This window comes from Lemur catta, chromosome 13 (assembly GCF_020740605.2).
Source record: "Lemur catta isolate mLemCat1 chromosome 13, mLemCat1.pri, whole genome shotgun sequence".
NCBI classification, from domain to species: Eukaryota; Metazoa; Chordata; class Mammalia; order Primates; family Lemuridae; genus Lemur; species Lemur catta.
This window is the reverse complement of record NC_059140.1, coordinates 78,831,602-78,855,572: the sequence shown is the minus strand read 5'-3', so window position 1 is coordinate 78,855,572 and position 23,971 is coordinate 78,831,602. Positions and strand designations below refer to the sequence as shown.

At 39.6% G+C, this 23,971-nt stretch overlaps 1 protein-coding gene across 1 annotated transcript in view; it reads left to right on the top strand.

Annotated features, from left to right (window-relative positions):
* The first annotated feature begins 2,065 nt into the window (after positions 1 to 2,065).
* The window catches only part of LOC123649097 (phospholipid-transporting ATPase IB-like), a 106,271-nt gene continuing 84,365 nt past the window's right edge, over positions 2,066 to 23,971 (top strand). The window contains exons 1-7 of the mRNA XM_045567009.1: positions 2,066 to 2,166; positions 6,827 to 6,926; positions 9,308 to 9,406; positions 10,444 to 10,489; positions 15,418 to 15,458; positions 17,968 to 18,041; positions 23,245 to 23,314. Of these exons, the coding sequence (XP_045422965.1) occupies positions 2,066 to 2,166; positions 6,827 to 6,926; positions 9,308 to 9,406; positions 10,444 to 10,489; positions 15,418 to 15,458; positions 17,968 to 18,041; positions 23,245 to 23,314 (531 nt within the window). The remainder of the gene's footprint in view (positions 2,167 to 6,826; positions 6,927 to 9,307; positions 9,407 to 10,443; positions 10,490 to 15,417; positions 15,459 to 17,967; positions 18,042 to 23,244; positions 23,315 to 23,971) is intronic.

Below are 23,971 nucleotides of genomic sequence, written 5' to 3'. Positions count from 1 at the left end.
ATATTATATTGTAGGTATGTTTTTTAAAAAAGTTTACATAAATGATTGAATAGGACACATATATCTATCTTTTTCACGCTGTTCTTAGGTTTTTGAGATCTATCATCATTATCTATTATTGAAAGAGTCACTCTTTTTAATGTCTCTACAGTATTTCATTGTATGATTACCATGGGTTTTATTTGGCTGTTCCTCTATTGGTGGGCATTAGGTTTTCCCATTTCTCACTGTTATAAACAGCACTGAAATGCACATCTTTTTTCATATCTTCTTGTATACACATATGAGTTTTTAAAAGCCATAACTTAGGCCAAGTGCAGTGGCTCACGCCTGTAATCCCAGAAATCTGGGAGGCCAAGGTGGGAGGATCCCTTGAGGCCAGGAGTTCAAGACCAGCCTGGGTAACATAGCAAGATTCTGTCTCTATAACAACAAAAAGATGTAATCTAGAAGTACGTGGTTTGCTTTTCAAATTTATTTTACTGTTTTAATGCACAAATATGTGTTAGTTTTAATGGTCAGATTAATTAGTATTTTCCTTTATGGCTTGTATTTTTTGTACCTTTTTGAAGAAATCTTTCCCAGCCCTGGATATAAAAATGTCACTAATATTTTCATTTAAATATTTAAAGTTTTGCTTTTCATATTTGGACCTTTAGCTTACCTGGAATGTATTTTGTGAGCAGGGTACGGTAAAAATCTGTAACATAGTAAAGTACCTGCCATTTTAGAATCCTAGAGAACACTTCATTGTAAGAATTACAATTAATAATAGTATAAAGAATAAATTATAATAATTTGTATCAAGTATCTCCAGTATTTTTTATTTAAGTGGTCCAAGATGCAAAGGTTGTTCTCTAGTACCAGTCCAGGTGGGATGTCAATTCTGTCACCATGACTCGTAATGATGATAACCTTTCCTTTTAATGAAAGATTCTTGCCCAATGTCACATCTCCTGAAACTGTGAAGTGATCCAATTCAAGCATAACTGGTATACCTTAAAATCTTCTTAGATAATCTAGAAGCTTTGTAAAAGAAGTGCCTAAATTAACCAACCATACTGTAGGTCAGGTGAACATGCGGATGAGGCAAAACTTTGTAGCCCAATTCATTCGACTTCTGAAGCTTTGGTTGTGCGCCGCCCAGTCAGGTGTTGTCATGGAGAAGAATCGGGCCCTTTCTGTTGACCAATGCCAGCTGCAGGTGTTGCAGTTTTCAGTGCATCTCATCTATTTGCTGAGCAGACTTGTCAGATGTAATGATTTTGCTGGGATTCTGAAAGCTGCAGTGTATCCAGACCGGCAGCAGACCACCACACAGTCACCATGACGTTTTTTTGGTGCAAATTTGGCTTTGGAAGAGCTTTGGAGCTTCTTCTCGGTCCAACCACTGAGCTGGTTGTCGCTGGTTGTCATAGAAAATCCACTTTTCATGTCACAATCTGATGGAGAATTGGTTTGCTGTTGCGTATAACAAGAGAAGATGACACTTCAAAATGACGATTTTTTTTTATTTTCAGTCAGCTCATGAGGCACCCACTTATCGAGTTTTCTCACCTTTCCAATTTGCTTCAAATGCGGAATGACAGTAGAATGGTCGACCTTGAGTTCTTCAGCAACTTCTCCTGTAGTTGTAAGAGGATCAGCTGCGATGATTGCTCTCAATTGGTCCTTGTCAACTTCCGATGGCCGGCCACAGTGCTCCTCATCTTCAAGGCTCTCGTTTCCTTTGCAAAACTGTTTGAACCACCACTGCACTGAAAGTTGGTTAGCAGTTCCTGGGTCAAATGCGTCGTTGGCGTTGTTAGTTGTCTCCACCGCTTTAGGACCCATTTTGAACTGTAATTTGCTTTTTGTCTAACATCACCTAGTCAGATTGCAGGTCACAGGGGAGGGAGTGGGCAGGAGAGGAGCTGGTGGCTGGGAGAGCAGCCTGCCCCCAGGGGACCTGCCACGGCTGACGGTGTGAGCCTGCCTTTTCTTCCATTTCTGTGTGACGCCCCTGTGCCTTCTTGCTGCAGGACCTACTCATTTCTCCGTGGAGGGTCAGAAGGAGGAGTGAAGGATGAGCTGGCAACAAGCTCTGTATGGCTCAGAAGTGACAAAAGCCCGCACCATTTACATCAACAATCCCCTCAAGAACAGTTTCTGCACAAACTCGATCAGGTGAGAAAAGTGTATGTAACTGCGGGAGACGGGGGAGGAGGAAGAGCGGGCCTTCCTCTGTAAAACGAAGACTTTGTGGGATACATTTGTGTGATTCTGTGCTTCAGGCTGCAATAGTTTTCTCAAACCTCGAGAAACTTTAAATCCTCAAGTTCACTTAGCGGGGATCTGCCTTCTTCTTGCCTTCAAGGCCCCTGTCTCTGAATGGCCTCTGCTCTCACTTGTTCCCGTCACAGCTGTCACCACGCCACCCGCTGCTGATTGGCAACTCTTTAGCAACACCTACAAACACCAGGGAAAGTGACTCCCAAGGGGACCTCACAGATCTCCTGGGCTCCCCACCCCCAGGCTGAATTGGGGGTTGAGCATTAGGCTTCTTAAGAGTTCTGTTTCCTGCAGAATTTGCTGAGCTGAGTCCTTACTCTGGAGGCAGAGTGAGATGAAAGCTTGAAAGAAAACTATTCATACTTTTTGAGTGCCTACTTTTCTTTTTTCAACCAGGCACTAAGACCACGGGTTGGAGGCACTAGCTCTGCAGTCTTTAAGCTTTTGATTATGAACTAATCATATAGCTTAAAAAATGCATTACTCACATGACAAGAAAAGGAAGATTCGTGGAGGCCAATAAATGAAGGCAAAGCAGAAATCCAAGGGGGTGGGGATATGAAATGGGTGGCTGCTCTGGGGACTCTGCACAGCGCAGGTGACTCGGAGTTCCAGTTGTAAGGCTCAGCTGTGGCAGAGCAGTGATGCCTCGAGCCGCACAGGGTGCAATGGGAGTGGGCAACCCCGCCCTTGTAAAACCAGGACTCTGGGGGGCTGCATGCTAAGTGGAGGGAGAAAAAAATTGAAATTCTGCCTTGCAAAAGGGATATAGTGAGGAAACTTAACCGCTCTTAAACTTGGTTCTGAGTTTAGGCAAAAAAATATTAATAATTATTAATATGCACTGACCATTTTTCCATGGTTTTGCTGCTTAAATTGATATCTGTGTGATCCAGAAAAACTCAAGCTTAGAATATGGTTTAGATGCCGGATTGCAAGCATCCCCAGGCATGTGGCAGGAGCAAAGGCAAATGGTATCTGGGGGATGCTCAGGCCCTCACAGTCTTCCCAAGATGAAGTTTGAGCAAATCTGAGCTAAAAATCTGCCAACACATGAGAAACCAAGATGTCATTAGTGAGAGGCAGTAGAAAGAATGAAACAAATAAATCAATGCAAGCAGAATCAGACTTTTAAAAGACTATAGGTAGAAGAATTATCAGGTAGAGAATATAAAATAAGAGTGTTTTCTGCTGCACATGATTGTACAATATGTTTAAAGGGATAAAAGAAGATATTGAAAGTATGAATGAAGAACAAAAGACTTTTTAAAAAAGACTCCAGTAGATTTGGAAAAGGAACATATAGAGCCTAGAAATCAAAACTGATAAACTGCTAAAAAATCTCAGTGCATGGGGTAAAAAGAGGGTGGGTGGTGGGGAGACACAACAAAAGGCAGACTTCGTGTACTATAAAACAGGTACGAGAAAATACTCCTGACACAACATAGAAAGGTGAAGAATTGCAAAATATTAAGGAGTCGTTCAGAAACGCTAATGACAGAATTAGCAGCTCTAGTCTGTATCAAATCAGAGTACCAAAGTGAGAGAATAGAGGGAATAGGACAGACATTATTCAAAGAAATAATGGCCAAAGTTTTTCCAGAACAAATGAGAGATGTGAATCTTAAAATTCAGAGATCACAATAAATTCCAAGCATGGTGAGTAAAAGGAAATCCATGCCTGATTACACGATATACAGAACAAGTGAGGGCCCAGTGTCAACCTGTATGTTAAATATTAGTTAGTCATAATTGCTTTACTTTCAGATTAAAATATGCAAATACTAAATAGAATTTTTAGCATTTTTCCCAGTGAATTATTTGGAGTATCCCATTTTTGTGACTACTCTAGCTCTTTTTATACTATTTTTCCTAAACCATGAAGGACATTATTAACTCATTTTATCATAGGTGAAACTGAAGCAGGAAGAAGTGTATGATTTTCCCTTGATCACCTGGCCATTAAGTGTCAGGGTCAGAATAAAAGCCAGCCTCTTTGATCGAAAAATCCATTTTCTTTCCACATTAGTACCCAGTGTCTCTAGTTACAGATGCTAGTAGATTCTTAAGCATAACAATAAGTTTTATGTATAGTCAGGGAAATTTAGGGCCAGGAGGGATCTCAGATTATCCAGAACAGAAGAAATGAGAAGAAGTAGAGGTGTTGAGAGGTGAGGGCTCCAACTCCAGAGTTAGTGGAGTGAACCAGGTCCCTGGACAGAGTTAGTCTTGTGCCCTTTCTTTGTGAAATTTATTTAGGGAATTTACCAATATCTTCCTTCTTAGATGCAAATACTTTTGGGTATGATAAATATGCATGAAAGGCTAGTTTTAAAATTATCCGTCTAATTTATTCTGAAGTACTCACAGATGAAATTACATGATGTGTGAAGTTTGCTTCAAATAATGCAGGGGTGGGGTGAGAAGTGGGCAGTATGGACAAAACAAAGCTGGCCACAAGCTGATAGCTGTCGAAGCTGGGAGACAAGTGTGGGGGTTCATTATCTTTCCAGTCTTTCCATCTCTGTATGTATGAGAAAATATCCACAATAAAAAAAAATACTTAAAAGTTAGCTGATCAATAAATACTTTAAAAAAAGAAAAAATCCATGTGCCATAGGGACGTTGTCAATATTACAGTCAGGTGTGAAACATGAACTGCCACTTATTTGACAAGTCTTAAAACAGCTCTTTATTCTAAAAGTACTATTTGCAGAATTATATCATAACTTCTCTGGAATTTCATCTTATTTTGTTTAATGTTGTCTCATACTAATATTTGGTTTCACCAAAATAGAATTTTAAGACCAATTAAAAATAACTGGAGCTGGTAGGCTTTGGAGAGGAGCAAAATTCCTCACTGGAAGAGAAAACCTCTTCTTCCAGTGAGGAAAAACTTGCTTTGATGGGGAAATGTTATTTCAACAGTAGCTCTGCCCCGATGCTGTGTTCTGTGTTCTTTTAAGAGATGGTTAGTCAGGTACTGCCACAACAGGAAATACAAGAGGCTCAGGAAAAAAGCTTATTGTACTCACAGGTCTTAGAGAGGGGTCACCACATGCCACACAAGGTCACAGGGAAGCACCGGGTTTGGGTCAGGAGGCGGAAAGACAGGAGCAGGAAGAGAGCTTAGGCCACAGACTTTCTTGGGGTTTCCATGGGAAAGGCAGGGCAGGGCAGGGCGCACAGTTTAGGGCTGACTAGTTTAAATAAGTCTGGTACTCTTTGTACACTAGAGATATTAACTCCTTTTTCATGTGTGCTACCTTTTTTCCCCAGTTGGTTATTCATATTTCTTTCCTAACAGAACTTTTATATTTTTATGCAGTCAAATTTCACCCATTGCCGTTGTGACTTCTGGTTTCCCTGCAGAGTTTAAAATGGAACTCTCTGTTCCAAGACTGTATATAGTTATTCATGTTTTATTCTAATATTTGAATCCTTTATTTTTAAAATTTTATTAATGTGTTTATAGCAGCTTTATTGAGGTAAAATTCACATATCATTTAATTGACTCAATTTAAATTGTACAATTTGGTGGATTTTAATATATTGTCAGAATTTTACAACCATAACCACAACCAATTTTAGAACATTTTCTTCACTCCACAAAAACTCCGTACCCATTAACATTACTCCCCATTCCCCCAACAGCCCTAGGCAATCTTTTTTGTTTTTACTTTAAATTTTTCATCCAAGTGGAATTTATTTTGCTGTAAGGAATGAGGTGGACACCAGCTGAGTTTATGTTCCGATTGGCTGACCAGTCGTTTCACCTCACTTAACCCCCTTCTGTGCTGACTCTCTTTTTGGACTCAGCCCACCCGCACCTGGGTGAATAAACCAGCCGTGTTGCTCCACATAGCCTGTGTGTGAAATGTGTCCTTTGGGTCATTCACCCTTTCACTTTTAATGATAAAAAACCCGTGAAAGGGAGAAAGGAGAAGAATCAATGTCTATTGTTACTCCTGAAACTGAAGACAGAGGTTCACTAGGAGAGTTTTATCATAAGCAGGACAAGCCCTTAGGAAGTGTGGGATGAGTCTTGCTTGTCACCTGAACATAGATGTATACCTAACTTTTTATCATGTGTGTCGATCATTATTTGTCTTCTCCATCAGGTTGTAAGCCCGGAAAGGCAGGGAGCTTTGTGTTTTCTCTGGTGTATTTCAAGCGCCCAGAATCATGCCTGGCACACAGTAGTTACTCAAGAAATATTTGCTGAGTGAATAAATGAGTGAATAATCTCAATCATTAGTGAAATCAAAGGTGGAGTTCCTCTTCATCTTTCCCTTTGGTTGTGTTCAGACGACCTGCCTCTCTCCATGTCTGCTATACTCATAGCACTCAATTCCTGAAATGGGGAGAATTATTCTTCTTTTATTCTGAAATTGTTTTCTGCTAACAGTGAGTGCTTTATATAGGACAAAATATCTTTTAGGAAAGGATTGTTTTATAAACAGGTTTTATTTTTAATACATGTTTCATGTTTTCCATTACTGGTTTTAGTGTTCAGAATATCAACTGACAGCGGTATTTCTCTTTTCACCCACAGCACAACCAAGTACAGCTTGTGGTCATTCCTCCCACGGTATTTGTATCTGCAGTTTAGCAAAGCTGCCAATGCTTTCTTTTTGATCATTACTATATTGCAGGTAATATTTTTGAACATGTTATTAGATTGAGATTATTAGATAGTCTAAAAAACACTTGTTAAAAGCTCATTTAGCTGAAATAAGAGTTTGATGCAGAAAACAGATTTAAATACTATAAGAACAGAACTCTCTTCTCACAATATTTAAATCATTAAGTGAGACACTGAAGCTCTATTTTGGGGATGAAAACCCTGTGGATGCACAGCGGATGAATTGGCCCACAGTTCATCCTAACTGAGGCCTTTAATGAGATATTATTGGGGAAACTTTGGTCATCTATGCCACCTCCATAACAGAATAATTTTATTTTGAAAGGAATAATTTAAAGGAAATCCAAATAGTAGTCTAAAATAGCATCTTTTCGAAACAGTTAAATTCAAGGCTTTCCATAGTCTGGTTTATCCCTGTTTGTTCAACTTTGTTTCTAGCATGAACCCCACAATCCAACCAGGTATGTCTCCTCCCAATTCCCCAGTTTTCTTCGTATTTCCCGATCTTGGCACACACTATCACCTAAACCTAGAAGGCATTTATGTGGCTATATCCTACCCATCCTCTTAAAGGCCCAGCTCAAAGCCATCTTACTCCAAACTTCACCAAATGCTGTAGTCCACACTAATTTCTCCTTTGTACTGTAAATGTCTGCAACAATGATTTGTGCTAACATATAATAACTGGTTTTATTTCTTCCAGCAAGCTATCAATTCTTTGAGAACATACATAGTATCTTAGAAACTGCTAGGCTTTGGGATAAGAACTGAATAAACTTGTTGAATTGGCCTTAAACAGAAGAATTGGATTCAGTAAACATTTATAGAGGACACATGGCATGTGTCAAAATCTGTTCATGGACTTAAAAATTTAGGGATGAATGAATGACTAGACATAGTGCCTGCCCCTGTAGGGCTCAGAGTCTAACACATGAGTATTTTAAGACATAAAGTGCTGGAGGAACAGGGCCTGCTTCTGGCTTGGGGTGAGTGATTCGGGAAAAGCTACAGGAGAGAGGTGACATTTGAGCCAAACATTAGAGGAGGAGGAAGTTAACAGTAAGCCTGGGTGCCAAGGACGGCCTGGGGCGCCGGGGACAGCATGGAAGCTGGAAACAGGGGCCACCTTCCTGAGGCGGATCGGGAGCCATGGGGATGGGGAAAGGCAGCATTTTTACTCCCGGCCCTTTTATATATTTTGAATTGTGAAGCACGTAAATGTGTTACCTACTTTTTCATCTGGTATGTGGAGTGTTCCAGAAACAGCAGAAATTTGGTTTGGGGAGCAGAGGGTAGAGTCCAAAAGAAGCTAAAGGCATCAGCTGAGGCCAGGTTATAAGGAGTTGGTGTGTGGCCCTCGGAAGCTCGACTTCGTCACAGGGATGGCGGGTAGGCAGTGACTGTCGCAAGGAGCATGGTGGCGCGGACAGCTCGGGTTAATCTCAAATGAGGAAAAGACAGGGAGGCGTCTGCGGACAAAGCGACCGGCTTGGAGCTGCACGGTGGACAGAAGAGGGAGTTAATCGATAGCCTAAGACGTCCAAAACGGACCCCTTTCTTCCTCGATCACTCAGATTCCCTTTAAAGTTGTTCTAAGCACCATCAGGAGCTTCTGATAGACTCTATTTTGCTACATTGTGCACAGAAATACTAATAATAGGCAGAGATAATAGGGCAGTATGGAGAGTGCACACAGGCCAAATCTGGAAACTGAGGCCTAAGAACTTGCCTCAGTGTCGCGCAGCCTCAGTTTCAGTCGCTTTACTTCCCGTATTTCATGCGGTGGAGCCGCGGGAGCAGCGGTCCCCAACCTTTTTGGCACTGGGGACGGGTTCCATGTAAGACAATTTTCCCACAGACGGCGGTGGGGTGGGGGGTGCGGCTCTGGGGCTCCGTCCCCAACAGGCTGGACCGGTGCCTGTCCACAGCCGGGGGTTGGGGACCGCAGCCCCAGAGCACAGCACATAATTAATCTGTGCTGGGGAAACAATATTCTCCTGGGCCTGCAAAGCATTCCTCCTTTGCCCAAAAGGAAATAAGGTTAAGATACCAGGCTGTCTGGGTTTCTCTGCTTTGAAAAGATGCTATTATAAATTAACATTTAGGTTTTGAGCTATTCCTTTCAAAACATAGTAAAAGTGTCCTATCAGGAAGGTGATGGATGAGTGAGGTGTTGTTTAGCAGTGGCACCGGCAACTTTTCCATAAGGTGGCATTTAGCCTCACCCGCAGTGGGTGGCTTTGACATGCTAAGAGCTTCCTTCCCCTTTCTGTTTAATGTGCCTGCTGTCTCCATGACCCGGGCGGTGCCACTAGTAGTGACTTTGAGCGTAAGTAAAATATAACAAGGATTTGTGGTAAAATTGACAGTGTAATTCTGATTGCTTTGCAGCAAATTCCAGATGTGTCTCCAACAGGAAAATATACAACTCTCTTGCCTTTGATGGTTATTCTTACAATTTCGGGCATCAAAGAGATTGTGGAAGATTATGTAAGTTTACTGTTAAAGAATGAAATGCTCTCAGAATATAAAGGTATTGTTTATTGCCCTTTTTGTCAGGCAGTTGGTTGGAACTGGTATAATTCTTTCAAGTCTAGTTGGTGTGAAGAGTGAATTAAAGTTTTGAGTGTCCAAATTTTAAATTATATACTGTTTGGCTTCTATATTTGAGAGATTAACAGGACTTAATAGCTGTCATAAGAATTATGATAGTGTCTGTGGAGATATAATCCAATTTTAGGTGAAAGTCTTAAATGGCTAAAAGGAATGTTCACATAAATTATGCTACATTTTCGTTTCATTTTTAGCCTTGTCACAGGTACACGGAGATATTTAATACTGTTTTCTGCTTCCTCTGCACTCACAATCCTAATGCTCATTTTCCAGAATTGCTAGCTGTTATCATTGGCATGCTTCTTTCTGATTGCTACATCCTATAAAGATATGACACCAGTGAGACCTATTGAGTTGTCCTTTGGGTTGGCTTATCATATGAAAGAATTTTTCAAACTTGATCAAAAATCTTAGGTTAAGTTGGGGCAAAATCCAGAATTGCTAATTATATGTTTAACCCAATATGATCATTATAAGTAATAAATAATATGCTAACATTTCACATAGTACTTACTATGCACCAGGCACATTGTACTGTGCATCCCTCTCCTTTTCCCTCTCTCTCTATCCTCCCCCCCTTCTGTGTGTGTTTATACTCATTTAAATGGAGGCACAGATGGGTTTATTACCTAAGAGGTTGCATTAGCAAAGGGCAGAGCCAGGATGCCAGCCAAGGCCCGCTGGCTCCAGAGTGCACACACTTCACCACTTTGCTGTACTCCCCCCCACAGGTCACATCTCGACTGAGGGAGCCACTTGAGGACAAAATGAAACTGAAGTCAATTATAGCCAAAGAGGACTTCACAATTACATTGGCTGCCTCTATTCTTTCTTAAAACTGCTATGTCTTGTATTATGAATTGAAGTATTCATTGTGAACTTTGGATGTAATGAATTTTTTTCTCCTGTAACAGAGACGACATGTGGCAGATAAAATAGTTAACGCAAAGAAAGTAATAGGTAAGCGTGTTGGTAAATTTTGTGTGTCAACTTGAGTGGGCTTCAGGGTGCTCAAGTATTTGGTCAAACATTATTCTGGGTGTTTCTGTGAGAGTGTTTCTGGATGAGATTAACATCTAAATGCATAGACTGAATGAAGAAGATTGCCTTTCGCATTTGGGTGGGTTTCATCCAACCAGGTGAAGGTCTGCCTAGATCAAAAGGGCTGACTATGCCCTGAGTAAGGAGAATTCTTCCTGCCTGCTGGCCTTCAAACTGGGGCATTGGCTTGTACCAGCTTTTGGACTGGAACTGAAGTGTCGGCTCTTCCTGGGTCTCAAGCCTGCCGGCCTTTGGCTTGGAGCTATGCCATTGGCTCTCCTGGTCTCCCACTTGCCACTCTGCAGATCTTGGTACTGTGGCCTGTAATCACATGAGCCAACTGCTTATTCCTTATGATCTCTCTCTCTGCATGTATATCCAGTAGTGAAGAGAGCACTGACGGTCCATGAGTGATCTGGCTACAGAGATATGCAAAATATCACCATTAGATAATCCTAATCAACCACTTGCAAGAAGCGAGGATCTGGGTGTCCATGTGTATGATACTTTTAACCATTTTTGTCAAACTAATGAGTTTAAAGAGGTTGACTGTTTGCTCTTACTGTCACCCACAAAGTAGAGAAATACAAGGAAGAAGTCAGGAGTTTGAATTCACAGCTGAAGCACAATGTAAATGGCTTGAAAGCTCTTACGTGTGCCTTGAAGGAGACCCTTGTCTCCTGCAGCCACGGGGCTGCGATTGCTCACAATCAAACCCAGGATCTCATCCTGCAACTGGCTGAATTACAACACAACTGGACTTCCAGCTACAGGGTGTCTGCTGTTAAAGTGAGAACATGGATTGGGGAGCACTGCGATCCCCCAGGTTGGGATGGGGATGTGTGGGAAGACCTTGATGACACTGGGGACACTGAGCTCCTAAATTGTGACGGGTCTTCTTTGCCAGCAGAAGCAGCATCTCCACCCACAGCGGTATCAGCCTTTCCTCCTCAGTCTGAGAAGGTCAGTCTTGCGTTCCTGAGCAGACTTGAATGGCCTCCCCTGAGACGACCGCCTTGCAAGACAGTGTTAATTCTCCTCGTGACCCAGCCCCACCGCCCTTCTTTGCCTCTAGACTTACAACTAGACTTCCGTCCCCGCAGGACCCTAAGGGCAAAGTACAATGTGTGACTCCCGAGAAGGTGCACTACACGTCAAAAGAACTACTTGAGTTTTCTAACCTACACAGACAGAAATCTGGGAGACATGGGTGGGGATGGATATTAAGAATGTGGGATAATCACAGGAGAAACATAAAGTTGGATCAGGCTGAATTCATTGATATGGGTACACTAAGCAGAGAGTCTGCATTTAATGTGGCAGAATCTTGGGAGTTAGAAAGGATTGGGGGTTGGTTTTTTGGCTGAAACATGGACCAAAAGGTGGTTCACAGGGAGTGAGTTAGAAATGCCAGAACTGCCTTGGTTTAACGTAGAGAAGGGATTCAGAGGGTTAGGGCAATTGGAATGCTAGAGTGGATTTGTCATCATACCTACTCATTTACCCTGGGAGGGTCCAGGAAACACACCTGTCACCATGACTGTGAGAAATAAATTCATGAGGAAGCCCCAGCATCCTTGAGGAACTCTATACTCACTCTTCTCTGTAGGCCAGCCCTTATTGTGGGAACTGTGGCCGCTGAATTTGTAAATCTAAATGCAGTGGGAATAGTTGGATCCAAGGGTAGCTGCGGCCAATTGGCAGGTGGGTTACCGCAATGGACAGCAGAGTCAATGCAGCCATCAGGATAGTCTGACTTCCAGAAACCCATGGCATTGGCTAGTTGCTGGGTTCCCTTTAGGAAGGACCTGAAACACTGCCAAAAATTTATACTATTTGTATTTCTTCCAGCCTTCCCCAAACGGACCTAGAGTCTTTTTACCAGAGTAACTGTGCATTGGGGAAAAGAAAATAATCAGACATTTTGAAAGCTACTGGACACTGTCTCTGAACTGATTCCAGAAGACCCAAAATGTCACTGTGGTCCACCTGTTAGAGCAGGTTTATGAAGGTCTGGTGATCAATGAAGTTTTTTCCCATGTCTGCCTCACAGTTGGCCTTTACCTTCAACAAAGTATCACATTGTTTCATTATATTGATGACATTATGGTGACTGGACCTAGTGGGCAAGAAGTAGCAACTACTCTAGACTTACTGGCAAGACATCTGCATGTCTCAGGGTGGGAAATAAATGGGACAAACATTCAGGGAATTTCTTCTACCTCAGTGAAATTTCTAGGGGTCCAGTGGCATGGGGCATGTCAAGATACACCGTCTAAGGTGAGGGATAAATCGTTGCATCTGGCCCCTTCCACGACCAACAAGAGGCACAATGCACAGTGCCTCTTTGGATTTTGGAGGCAACCTATTCCTCATTCAGGTGTGCTGCTCTGGCCCATTTGCCAAGTGACCCAAAAAGCTGCTAGTTTTGAGTGGAGCCCAGAACAGAAGTCTCCACAAAGGTCCAGGCTACCATGCAAGTGGCTCTGCCACTTGGGCCAAATCATCCAGAAGGTCCAATGGTGATGAAGTGTCAGTGGCAGATAGGGATGGTGTTTGGAGCTTTCGGCAGGCCCTTGCAGGTGAATTGCAGCACAGGCCCCTAGGATTTTGGAATAAAGCCCTACGGTTCTCTATGGATAACTAGTCTCCTTTCAAGAAGTAGCTTGTCACACTACTGAGCCTTAGCAGAGACTGAACATTTAACCATGAGCCACCAAGTTACCATGCAACCTGTGCTGCCCATCATGAACTGGGTGTTTTCTGACCCACCAGGCCATAACGTTGGGATGCACAGCAGTTCCCTATTGCCAAGTGGAAGTGGGATATATAAGATCAGGCCCAACAGGCTCTGAGGCACAAAGAAATTACATGAAGAAGGAGCCTAAGTGCTCATTGTCCTCCCTCCTGTTACACTACCTCCTCTCTTAGCCTGCACCTATGGCCTCAGGGGAGTCCCCTATGATCAGCTGACAGAAGAAGAGAATGCTTGGGCCGATTTTACAGATGGTTTTGCAGGAACCACCTGGCAGTGGACAGCTGCAGCCCTATAGCTCCTTTATGGGACATCCCTGAAGGACAGCGGTAAAGGGAACTCCTCCCACTGTGCACACCTTAGAAAATGCACCTGGTAGTTCACACTGCTTTGAAGGAGAAATGGCCAGACCTATGATTGTATTCTGATTCGTGGACTGTGGCCAATGACTGGATGGTCAGGGACTTAGAAGAAATGTGACTGAAAAAAATTGGTGACGAGGAAATTTGGGGAAGAGGTAAGTGAAAAGACCCCTATGAAAGGGTGAAAAACATAAAGATATTTGTGTCCCATGTGAATGTTTGCCAAAGGGTGACCTCAGCAGAGGAGGATTTTACTGATGAGATGGATAGGATGATCCATTCTGTGGATACAGTCATCTTCTTTCCCCAGCCACCCCTGTCATCACCCAGTGGGCTCATGAACACAGTAGCCAGTGTGTCGGGGATGGAGGTCACGCATGGGCCCAGCAACATGGACTCCTATTAATCAAGGATGACTTAGCTATGTCGTTGCTGACTGCCCAGTCTGCCAGCAGCAGAGATGAACACTGAGCCCCTGATAGGGAATCATTCCCCAGTGTTCAGGTTGATTATGTTAGACTGCTTACAGACCTTGTTATTAATATTATCTTTATTTGGAGACCAAATATTGTTTAAAAAGATGCACCAAAGGGGTGCCAAGTTGACAAGGGGTGAACTTGTGTTGGTTGATTTCAGACGTCAACTTGACTGGGTCATGGGGTGCCCAGATATTTGGTCAAACATTATTCTGGGCGTTTATGGGAGGGGTGTTTTTTTGGATGAAATTAATATTTGAATCGGTAGGCTGAGTAAAGCAAGTTGGCTTCCATAGTGTTGGTGGGCCTCATCCAATCAGTTGAAGGCCTAAATAGAACAAAAACTCTGAGCCTCTCCAGAGTAAGAGAGTTCTTTCTGCATGATGGCCTTTGAACTGGGACATTGGCTTTTTTCTGGAACTGAAACATCGGCTTTTCCTGGGCCTCAAGCCTACCAACCTCCAGACTGGAACTATACCATTGACCCTCTTGGGTCTCCAGCTTGCTGACTCACTCTGCAGATTTCGGACTTTCAAGCTTTCATAATTGAATGAAATTCCTTATACTACATCTCCTTCTCTTTCTAAAAACACATCCTATTGGTTCTGTTTCTCTGGAGGACCCCAACTAATACAGTTGAGATACTAGATTGAGCTTTTATTCCCACTCACTATGAGAAAATATCCAATTCACCAGGTATATACATACAATATGTTTTATTGTAATAAAGACAAATATTTTGTGACATATTTAAAGAAATATAGAAATAACAAAGAAGGAAACACAGTTTTCAAATATTAGAATCAACAATTATGTTAATCAGAATAAAAGTAAAGAAAAAATATGGGAGGGATGGAATAGTCAGTATATGAGCAATTTTGTCCTTAAAAAGATCTAGGTGTTACAGATTCTCTTCCAGTCCTAGTTTTGATATGTGCTATATTGGTAACTAATTAGAAATATATTATCTTGCTTTTCAGGCTATTAACCTGATAAGCAAGATAATATATTAATATAGCCTCTATTTGTCTGTCATTATGTTACATTATCTTATATATATTGTTCCATTTTAGTAAAGTGCATATGAACACAATTTATATACTCCTGCAGTGTATGCAAAAATTAAATTAACAAAGACAACACTTTATAAAGAAATCTATCCAGTTTTTTTAATCTATTTAGTAAAAGGTATTACTATTTTGAACTCTACCTAACGGAATAATTATAATTAATACATAGCTGTTTCTTTCTCAGTGTTAAGACAGAATTCATGGCACATGATTACGTGGAAAGAGGTAAGGATGTATTTGAACTGTTAACTCAGTAATAAGCACCTACTTTGTATTTAAAGTTACAGATTTTTACCTGTGAAATACATCTTCAAGAACTATACTATTATCTCCGTTTTGTAGATGAGGAAGCAGAGCATCCTCAAGAGTATCTTGCTCAAGGTCACCCAGCTAGTGAGGATGAAAGTGGGGTTTGAACTCCAGTCAGTCTGTTTGGAAGTCTGCCTGCTCCCCAGCGTACCTTGGTGTTATCTCTGTGTCATTGTGGAGAATATTTAAAGATAGTGCTTCACAGATGGTTGCCCAGGGTTCAAGTTAGTCTTTATCTAGTGAATATCTCAGGGAATGTCGTAATGAATATTTGCTGTTGGAATATGCCTTCGTCCATTTGAGCTGTTATAACAAAATACCTTGGACTGGGTAACTTACAAACAACAGAAATTGATTTGTCACAGTTCTGGAGGCAAGGAAGTCCAAGATCAAGATCGAGGTTCCAGCACCCCCACAGATGGTGCTGTGTCCTCACACAGTGGAAGGGACAAGGCCATTCCCCAGGTCCTCCTTTGTAAGGGCACTAATCCCACTCATGATGGCTCCATGGCACTATCATATCGGAGGTTAGTGGTTAAACACACAAATTGTGAGGGACACATTCAGATTACAGCAGGATATAACCTAGAGCCACACTGAGTGTGTCTGGGCCTACATACTGACTTTGTCCTCTTCAGTAAATAATTGATGACATATGTCAAATTCTTGGAGAGCTAACTCTAAGAATGTTTTGATTTCTAAGTGTCATCAATATTTCTTTCCCTGACTGAGACAAAAGCAATTGACTCAATAATGATTGTACTTTGCTCCTCTCACTGGGACTCAGAGTAAGAAGCCATGGGGGGGCAGCACCCCATTTCCAGTGGCAGAGTCTCGGGAGCTGGATCCGTGCGTGGAGACAGGGCCAGGCGAGGAAGCCAGACTGCAGCGCTGGGCTTCCTGCTGGGCAGAAAGTGGCCGTTTGCTTGAGCGCTTTGTATCCCCAGTGCCTTGCCCTGGCAGAACAAGTTAGGCAGCCAACGCCGGGGATTCTTGTCTCTCTTGTCCTTTCTGTCCCACCTGCATGGTACAATCAAATGGAGCAGTTTGAACACGAGGAGCTTAAAAAAGGAAAAGGGAATTAATCTGGGGGTGCTGTGGGCAGAGATGAAAAAGAGGGTTTTTAAGAGATGTGGTGGTAATGACTGCCCTTCAACAGGTCTGCTTTCGGGTCCTTGGGTACCTACTTTTCTACATCAATGTTGTTTTAATTGCACTGTTTCAACTTGTCTTATTATAGCCTTTGGTGGATCTTGCTACAAGTTAGTTGTTTATGTAAGTTATAAATGCTTTATTAGCCATCGCATTGAGAACCACATATAAGGTGTCAGTGTTTTATTGTCAATCTTTTTCTCTCCTCTAATGTTGAACTTGTCCTCTACATTTTTAAAGACACATTGCAGATTTTAAGGTTCTCACATTGATCTGAGTATTTAATTAATCTGTGGCTCAATTATTAATTAAGATAGGAATGATCTGTTGAATTATATTATATGAAAAATCCAGTCTCCTTGTTCTTTGTTTCCTCAGCAAGACATTATTACTATTGTTTTTTCCATATAGGTCCAGAAATTGGTTTAGGAAAGAATTTTGTGCCCCTGCTGTTCTAGCTGCCTGGGAAGGGCCTGCTAGTTTAAGAGTTATGTCATCAGTGCTTGGCACAGCATAAGAGCACCAGTGTTATAGAATAAGTACACAAGAAGAAAGCGTCAAGACCTTATAATGCTTTCCCTGTGTATTGCACCAAGTGTTTACGTTTCTCCCTCTTATTTACAAATTAGAATTCATCTATACCTTCGATCATTCATTCATACATTCAGTGCTCACTACAAAGCTCTATGCCAAGCTCTGGGAATTCACCTGGGGGTGACACAGGCATTTTCTCTGCTCTCACAGAGCAGCAGAGAAGGGACCATTAAGCAAGCAATTGCAGTTGTGAAAGTGTATGAATACCATATCATTGCAAAAATAGCACTGCCACTTTCCTTTTTCACCTCCTTCCTGATGTTGAAATGTCCCATCCTAGAGCAAGATCTGTCAACTGCAGCACTATTGACATTTCAGAACAAATCCTCTGTTACAGGGACTGTCCTGTGCATCGTGGGATGTTTAGCAGCATCCCTGGCCTCTACCCACTAGATTCCAATAGTCTCGTCCCCACTACCTCACTGTTGTGACAACAAAAAACGTCTCCAGACATTGCCAAATGTCCTGGGTGGATAGGGAGAGCAAAATCACCTCTGGTTAAGCACAAGTGTTTTAGAGGAATGAGTCCATCAGAAAATAAAATCGTTCTAATGTAGCTGAAATTTATTAGGATGGCTAGAAATATTTCACACTGTACTTTTTCTTGAGAACATTTGACACATTTTGCCTCTGTGCTTTTAAAATTCATGCTTCCATCTTCTCTCTCCTGGTTTAAAAGGTGAATGTGGGTGATATTGTGAAGACCTCAAACAGGGAGTTCCTTTCTGCAGACATGGTCCTGATTTCTTCCAGGTCAGTTATGTTTGTGGGCGTATAAGGAACTTTTATTCTGAATTGGAAATTTTAAGAAAACCAAAAAAGGCAGAAGGCACTTTTCTCTCCGTCACGCTTTTCACCTTATAGACTCGTGACTGCAAACTTTCCTATACAGGGACAGAGAGTAACTCTGTTCAGCCTTGTGGGCCACACGGTTTCTCTTGCAGCTGTTCAACTCAGCCTCTGTAATGACAGAAGCAGTGTAGGCAATAAGTAAATGAATGAGTATGGCTGTGTTGCAATAAAACTTTATAAAGCAGGCAGGGGCTGTATTTGGCCTGTGGGCCAACAAACTAATCGATATGTTGCTTAGTGATACATACAAATGTTATAATGAAAGTACAGAGAAAATCAAAGGAATGAATATCAAAAATATTAACATAGTTGTTATTTTGGGGAGAGAGAAAGAAAAATGAAATTGAAAGGCCTTTTAGGTACTGTAAATAGATTTCTTAACCTGTAATATATATAAATAAATATTCATTTTATTATCATTCATAAAAATAAAATTCATAAAAATAAAATTATTATCATTCATAAAAATAAAATAATTTTTGAGTAAAATATATTATACCCTATAAACTCTTGTGGGTATAATATATTTTACTCAAAAATTATTTTTTTTAGTTTTCTTTTTCAAATTTATAAGATATATATATATTTACTAGACTTGGCTTTTGTTTTTAAATTATGGTCTATTACTAGAAACATTTTCAAGTAGGTACCATCTTTATTGGCTTCAGAGTTGCATATATCATAATCAAATTTAGTCAATATTATAAAAAATTGGAACCATTTGTCTAAGGGAAAAATCTGGGGTATATGAACAAGCTTTACCACTTGGAATAGATATTTTCTATTTGTGTTCTTGGTTCTTTCATCTCTTAGAAAAAAAGAAAAAAATCTTGCATTATCTTTTTACATGGTGGTTGTAAAAAGAGTGATGAAAAAGAAGAATGAGAATATGCTTTGAAAGTAGAAATACTAGTACATGGTTCTTGGCTACTCTAGGCTTGGATAAAATAGTAGTAAAATGATTGTGATTCTGAGTGTATTAAATAAATACAATATTTCTAATTTGGTAAAGGAATATTACAGGCCTTTAAAAAATTTAATGTTTTATAATGGCTAATTCACACAAATATTTCAAATTTTAGAAGGTATGAAAGGACATCCAGTGACATCTCCTTCTCTCCTCTGTTTCACTGCTATCAGACAATCAATGCAATTATGTTCCTGTATATACAATATTTCCAGAGATGTTTATGTTTATACAGGCAAATACATATAATACATATACCTATATTCCCTCTTGTATTCTGCATGCTTGAAGATTTCATTTGTAAATGAATGTAGAATAATTTCTTTTTCTAGTGTCTTAAGGTGGAAGGTTAGATAATTGATTTGAGATCTTTCTTTTTCTTTATTCCTTTTTTTAATGTAGGTGTTTCACAGCTGTACATTTAATTCTAAACACTGTGAGCAGCCTCCCATATGTTTTGTTATGTTGTGTTTTGCTTTCATCACCTCAAAGATTTTTCTAATATTTCATTTGATTTCTTTTTAACCTGTTTTGATTTCCTTTCAATTTTCCATTAGACTATTGCTTAACTTATATCCATTGTGATCAGAGAATACACTTTGTATGATTTCAATCCTTTAATTTTATTGCGGCTTGCTGTATGGCCTGGCGTATCCTGGAACATGTTCCACGTGAGCTTGAGAAAGGTGTGTGTTCTGTGGTTCTATGGGGGAAAGTTCTATAGGTGTCTGCTAGATCTAGTTTGTGTACAGTGTTGTTCAAGTCTTCTATTTCCATGTTGATCTTCTGCCTAGTTGTTCTAGCTGTTATTGGAAGCAGAATATTGAAGTCCCCAAGTATTATTGCTGAATTGTCTATCGCTTCAATTCTGTGGGTTTTTGCATCACGTATTTTGGCCTCTATTGTTCAGTGTATATGTTTCTAGCTATTATATCTTCTTGATGGATTGGCTCTTTTGTCATTTAAAAATATTCTTCCTCTCCAGTACCAAATTTGTCTTAAAGTCTATTTTGTCTGGTATTAATATAGCCAAAACAGCTCTCTTAGTTATTATTTGCATGGTATGTCTTTTTCCATCCTTTTAATTTCAACCTATTTGCATATTTGAATCAGAGTGAGTTTTTTGTAGACAGCATATATTAAATACTATTTTAAAAAAATCCGTTTGCCACTATCTACCTTTTAATTGGGGAATATAGTTCATTTATATTTAATGTAATTACTGATAAGATAGAATTTACATGTGCCATTTTAAAAATATATATCTTATGTGCCTTTTATTCCTCAGTTTCTCTGTTATTCCTCAGTTTTTCCTAAATAGATATTTTATGGTATCATTTTAATTTATTGTTTTTCTTACTATATATTTTTTAGTTATGTTCTTAGCAATTGCCTTGGGGCTTATCATTAGCCTCTTAATTTACAGCTATCTTATTTGTATTGATATCAGTTTAGTTCCATAATATATAAAAACTTTGTTACAAAATAGCTTTGTTCTCCTTCCCCCTCTTTTTTGATATTATTATCATTACAAACTACATTTTTATTCATCATGTGCCCATCAACACAGATATATAATTATTGCTTTATGTATTTGACTTTTAAATCAGAGAGAGACAATAAGGAGTTACAAATAAGAATGCATATGTGCTGTCTTTTATGTTTACCTATCTAGCTACCTTTACAAGTACCCTTATTTTCTTCATGTGTATTCAGGAACTGTTCAGTGACCTTGCACTTCAGCCTGACAAATTCTCTTTTAGTATTTATTGTATGGCAAATCTACTAATGACAATCTCTTTCAGTTTTTGTTTATTTGTTATCTATTTATGTTTTAATTACTATCTCATTTTTGAAAGGCAGTTTTACAGGCTATAGAGTTTTTGGTTGACAATTTTTTCTTTTAGTGCTTTGAATATGTCATCCCAGTGCCTTCGCTACTCCAAGCCTCCTGCTGAGAAGTTGGCTGTTAATCTTCTCTAGCATCTCTTAGATGTGATAAGTAGCATCTTTCGTGCTATATTCAAGATATTTTTGGCTTTGGCTTTCAAGAGTTTGATTATGATTTGTCTGCATGTGGATCTCTTTGAGTCCTATTTAATTGAGCCTCTTGGATGTGTAGATTAATGCTCTTCATCAAGTTTGGGGAGTTTTGGCCATTATTTCTTTTAATATCCTTTGTTCCTCATTTCTCTCCCTTCTCTCCTCTGAGACTCTCATAATGCCTGTGACAGTACACTGATTGTGCCCCACAGGTCTCTGAGACGTGTTCATTTGCTTAATTCTTTTTGCTTTCTGTTTTGAGACTGGATTATTTCAATTGATCTATCTTCAAGTCCACTAAGTCTTTTTCCTGCCTGCTAAAATCTTCTCTTCAGCCTCTCTAGTGAATTTTTCATTTCAAGTTACTGAACTTTTCAACCTCAGAATTTCTATTTGGTTTTGTTCTTTTTTTCTTTTTTCTTTCTTTCTTTCTTTTTTTTTTTTACTAAACTCTATCTCTTTATTGATATTCTCTATTTGGTGAGACATGTTCTTATATATTATTTCTTTCAGCATAGTTCTTTTTAGCTCTTTGAACATATTTAGAATGTCTGATTTAAAGTTTTGTCTAGTAAGTCTCAGGTCTGGACTTCATCAGGGACAGTTTTAATTGATTGCTTTTTTTCCCTTGTGAATGGGCCATACTTACTTTTTCATCATTTTATGTCTAATGAATTTTTGTTGAAAAGTGAACATTTTAAGGAATACAATGTGGCAACTCTGGAAATCAGATTCTCTCTGCTCCCAGAGGTTTGTTTTTGTTGCTGCTCATTTCAGGTTTTTCTTTTATGCGTTTTGGTTAGTCTATTGTTTACCGTAATTGTTATCCATCACCTCAGGCAGCTGCAGTATTAAAACACTTTCCTGTAAATGTTTTCAACATGTCCCACTCCCTTGCATCAGGAAGAGGCTTTTAGCACTGGGTGAGCTCTAGTGAAGTCAAATAAAAACAAAACTTTCAAGGGGGAGTCTTCTAGAGAACTGTCAAACAGAGTGAATAATGGCTCTTGGGAATGAGGCTTTGAAGGAGCTTTAGCTCTGTTTAGCTCCCTCAGTACCAGGAATGTGGTTTTTATTTTTCAAAGTTACCACTAAGCTAGAAAGCAGGCAATGGAACTAGGCCAAGTTAAAATATCACAAAGCCCATTGTTTTTACCAAGGTTCAGTCATTTTTCTCAAATAAAATTTCCCTGTGTTGCTTTAAGCATTTGGTTAATTTTCAGAGTTCTGAAATATTGATTCTGACAATTTTTGACAATTTTCTCATTGTTTTTATAGAAGAGAAGATTTTTAGAGATTCTTACTCTGCCACTGGTATCCACAATGAAGCTACATTTTAAATATTAGATTACATATTAGTTATTATTTGGGGGTATATGGTCTTGGATAGTTAAATTAATACAGATTATTTTAATTTAAACCTGATATTTCACTGAATGAGAAACAATCGAAAGAGACAAGTCAGAGTCTAAGACTCAATAAACTTTAATGGACAATTTTTATTATTCTTTGTGGCTTTCCCTCCAAAATGATATTTATTTTCATAAATGATTTGGCATTTGACATGGAATAAAATCTGGCAAGGTAAATATTTGTTAATTCAGTGCCTTGATTCCCTAACTGTTGAGGTAAGATAAAAATCAGAGAAGCCCCAAGTATAGATTTTGTCACAAGGCCTCTGCTCTGTCCACATTTATCCTGGAAGACATACCCTCATTCTAAAGGCCATAGAGCCTGGGCCTTTGGGAATTATAATGGACCTGTTTTAGAAAATAACAGAGTTTTAGATTTTACCTCAGATATGACAGTTCTGAACTATATAACATCCATTGATCTTTAGCAATTTTTGGGTGGGGGCTGAAGAGAGTAATCACATAGGATGTAAGGGTAGAAGCTTCTCTACTGAGCTGTTTTGCAAGGTGAAATTTAGGCTGGTGAGATCAGATTGTTAATATCTCCTGGCAAAGTAGTTGTCTGTAGTACTTTCAATTTTGAAGAATGTATATTGATGTAGGTCACATATACTTACCATTATTAAGAAAATAATTTGTTGAAGATGTATTAATTCAGTATTATTTGTTTTATTTTGCTTAGTGAACCTCAGTCTATGTGTTATGTAGCAACATCTAATCTGGATGGAGAGACAAATCTAAAGATACGACAGGTAAAGACATATTTCTTTTTTTTTTAATTTCAGCGTATTATGGGGGTACAAAAGTTTAGGTTACATATAGTGCCCTTGCCCCCAACCCAAATCAGAGAAGACACATTTTTTTTTAATCCTAATTTCACACCTGAGCCTACAATGTCAAGTTTTGCGAGGTGTGGTTTAAAACATGCAGATGAATAAACGTGATTCACTACATAAACAGAAACAAAAACAAAGACTGCATAATCATCTCAATAGGTGCAGAAAAAGCATTTGATAAAATCCAGCATCCTTTCACAAGAAAAACACTCAACAAACTAGGCATAGAAGGAACATACTTCAAAATTATAAAAGCTATGTATGACAAACCCACAGCCAACATCATACTGAATGGGGAAAAGTTGAAAGTATTCCCCCTAAGAACTGGAATAAGACAAGAGTGCCTACTGTCACCACTTCTATTCGACAAATTATTGGAAGTCCTAGCCAGAGCAATCAGGCAAGAGAAGAAAATAAAGGGCATCCAAATTGGGAACGAGGAGGTCAAACTATCCCTGTTTGCTGATGATATGACCTTGTATCTAGAAAACCCTAAGGATTTCACCAAAAGACTCCTGGATTTGATAAATAAATTCAGCAAAGTCTTAGGTTACAAAATCAATGTACACAACT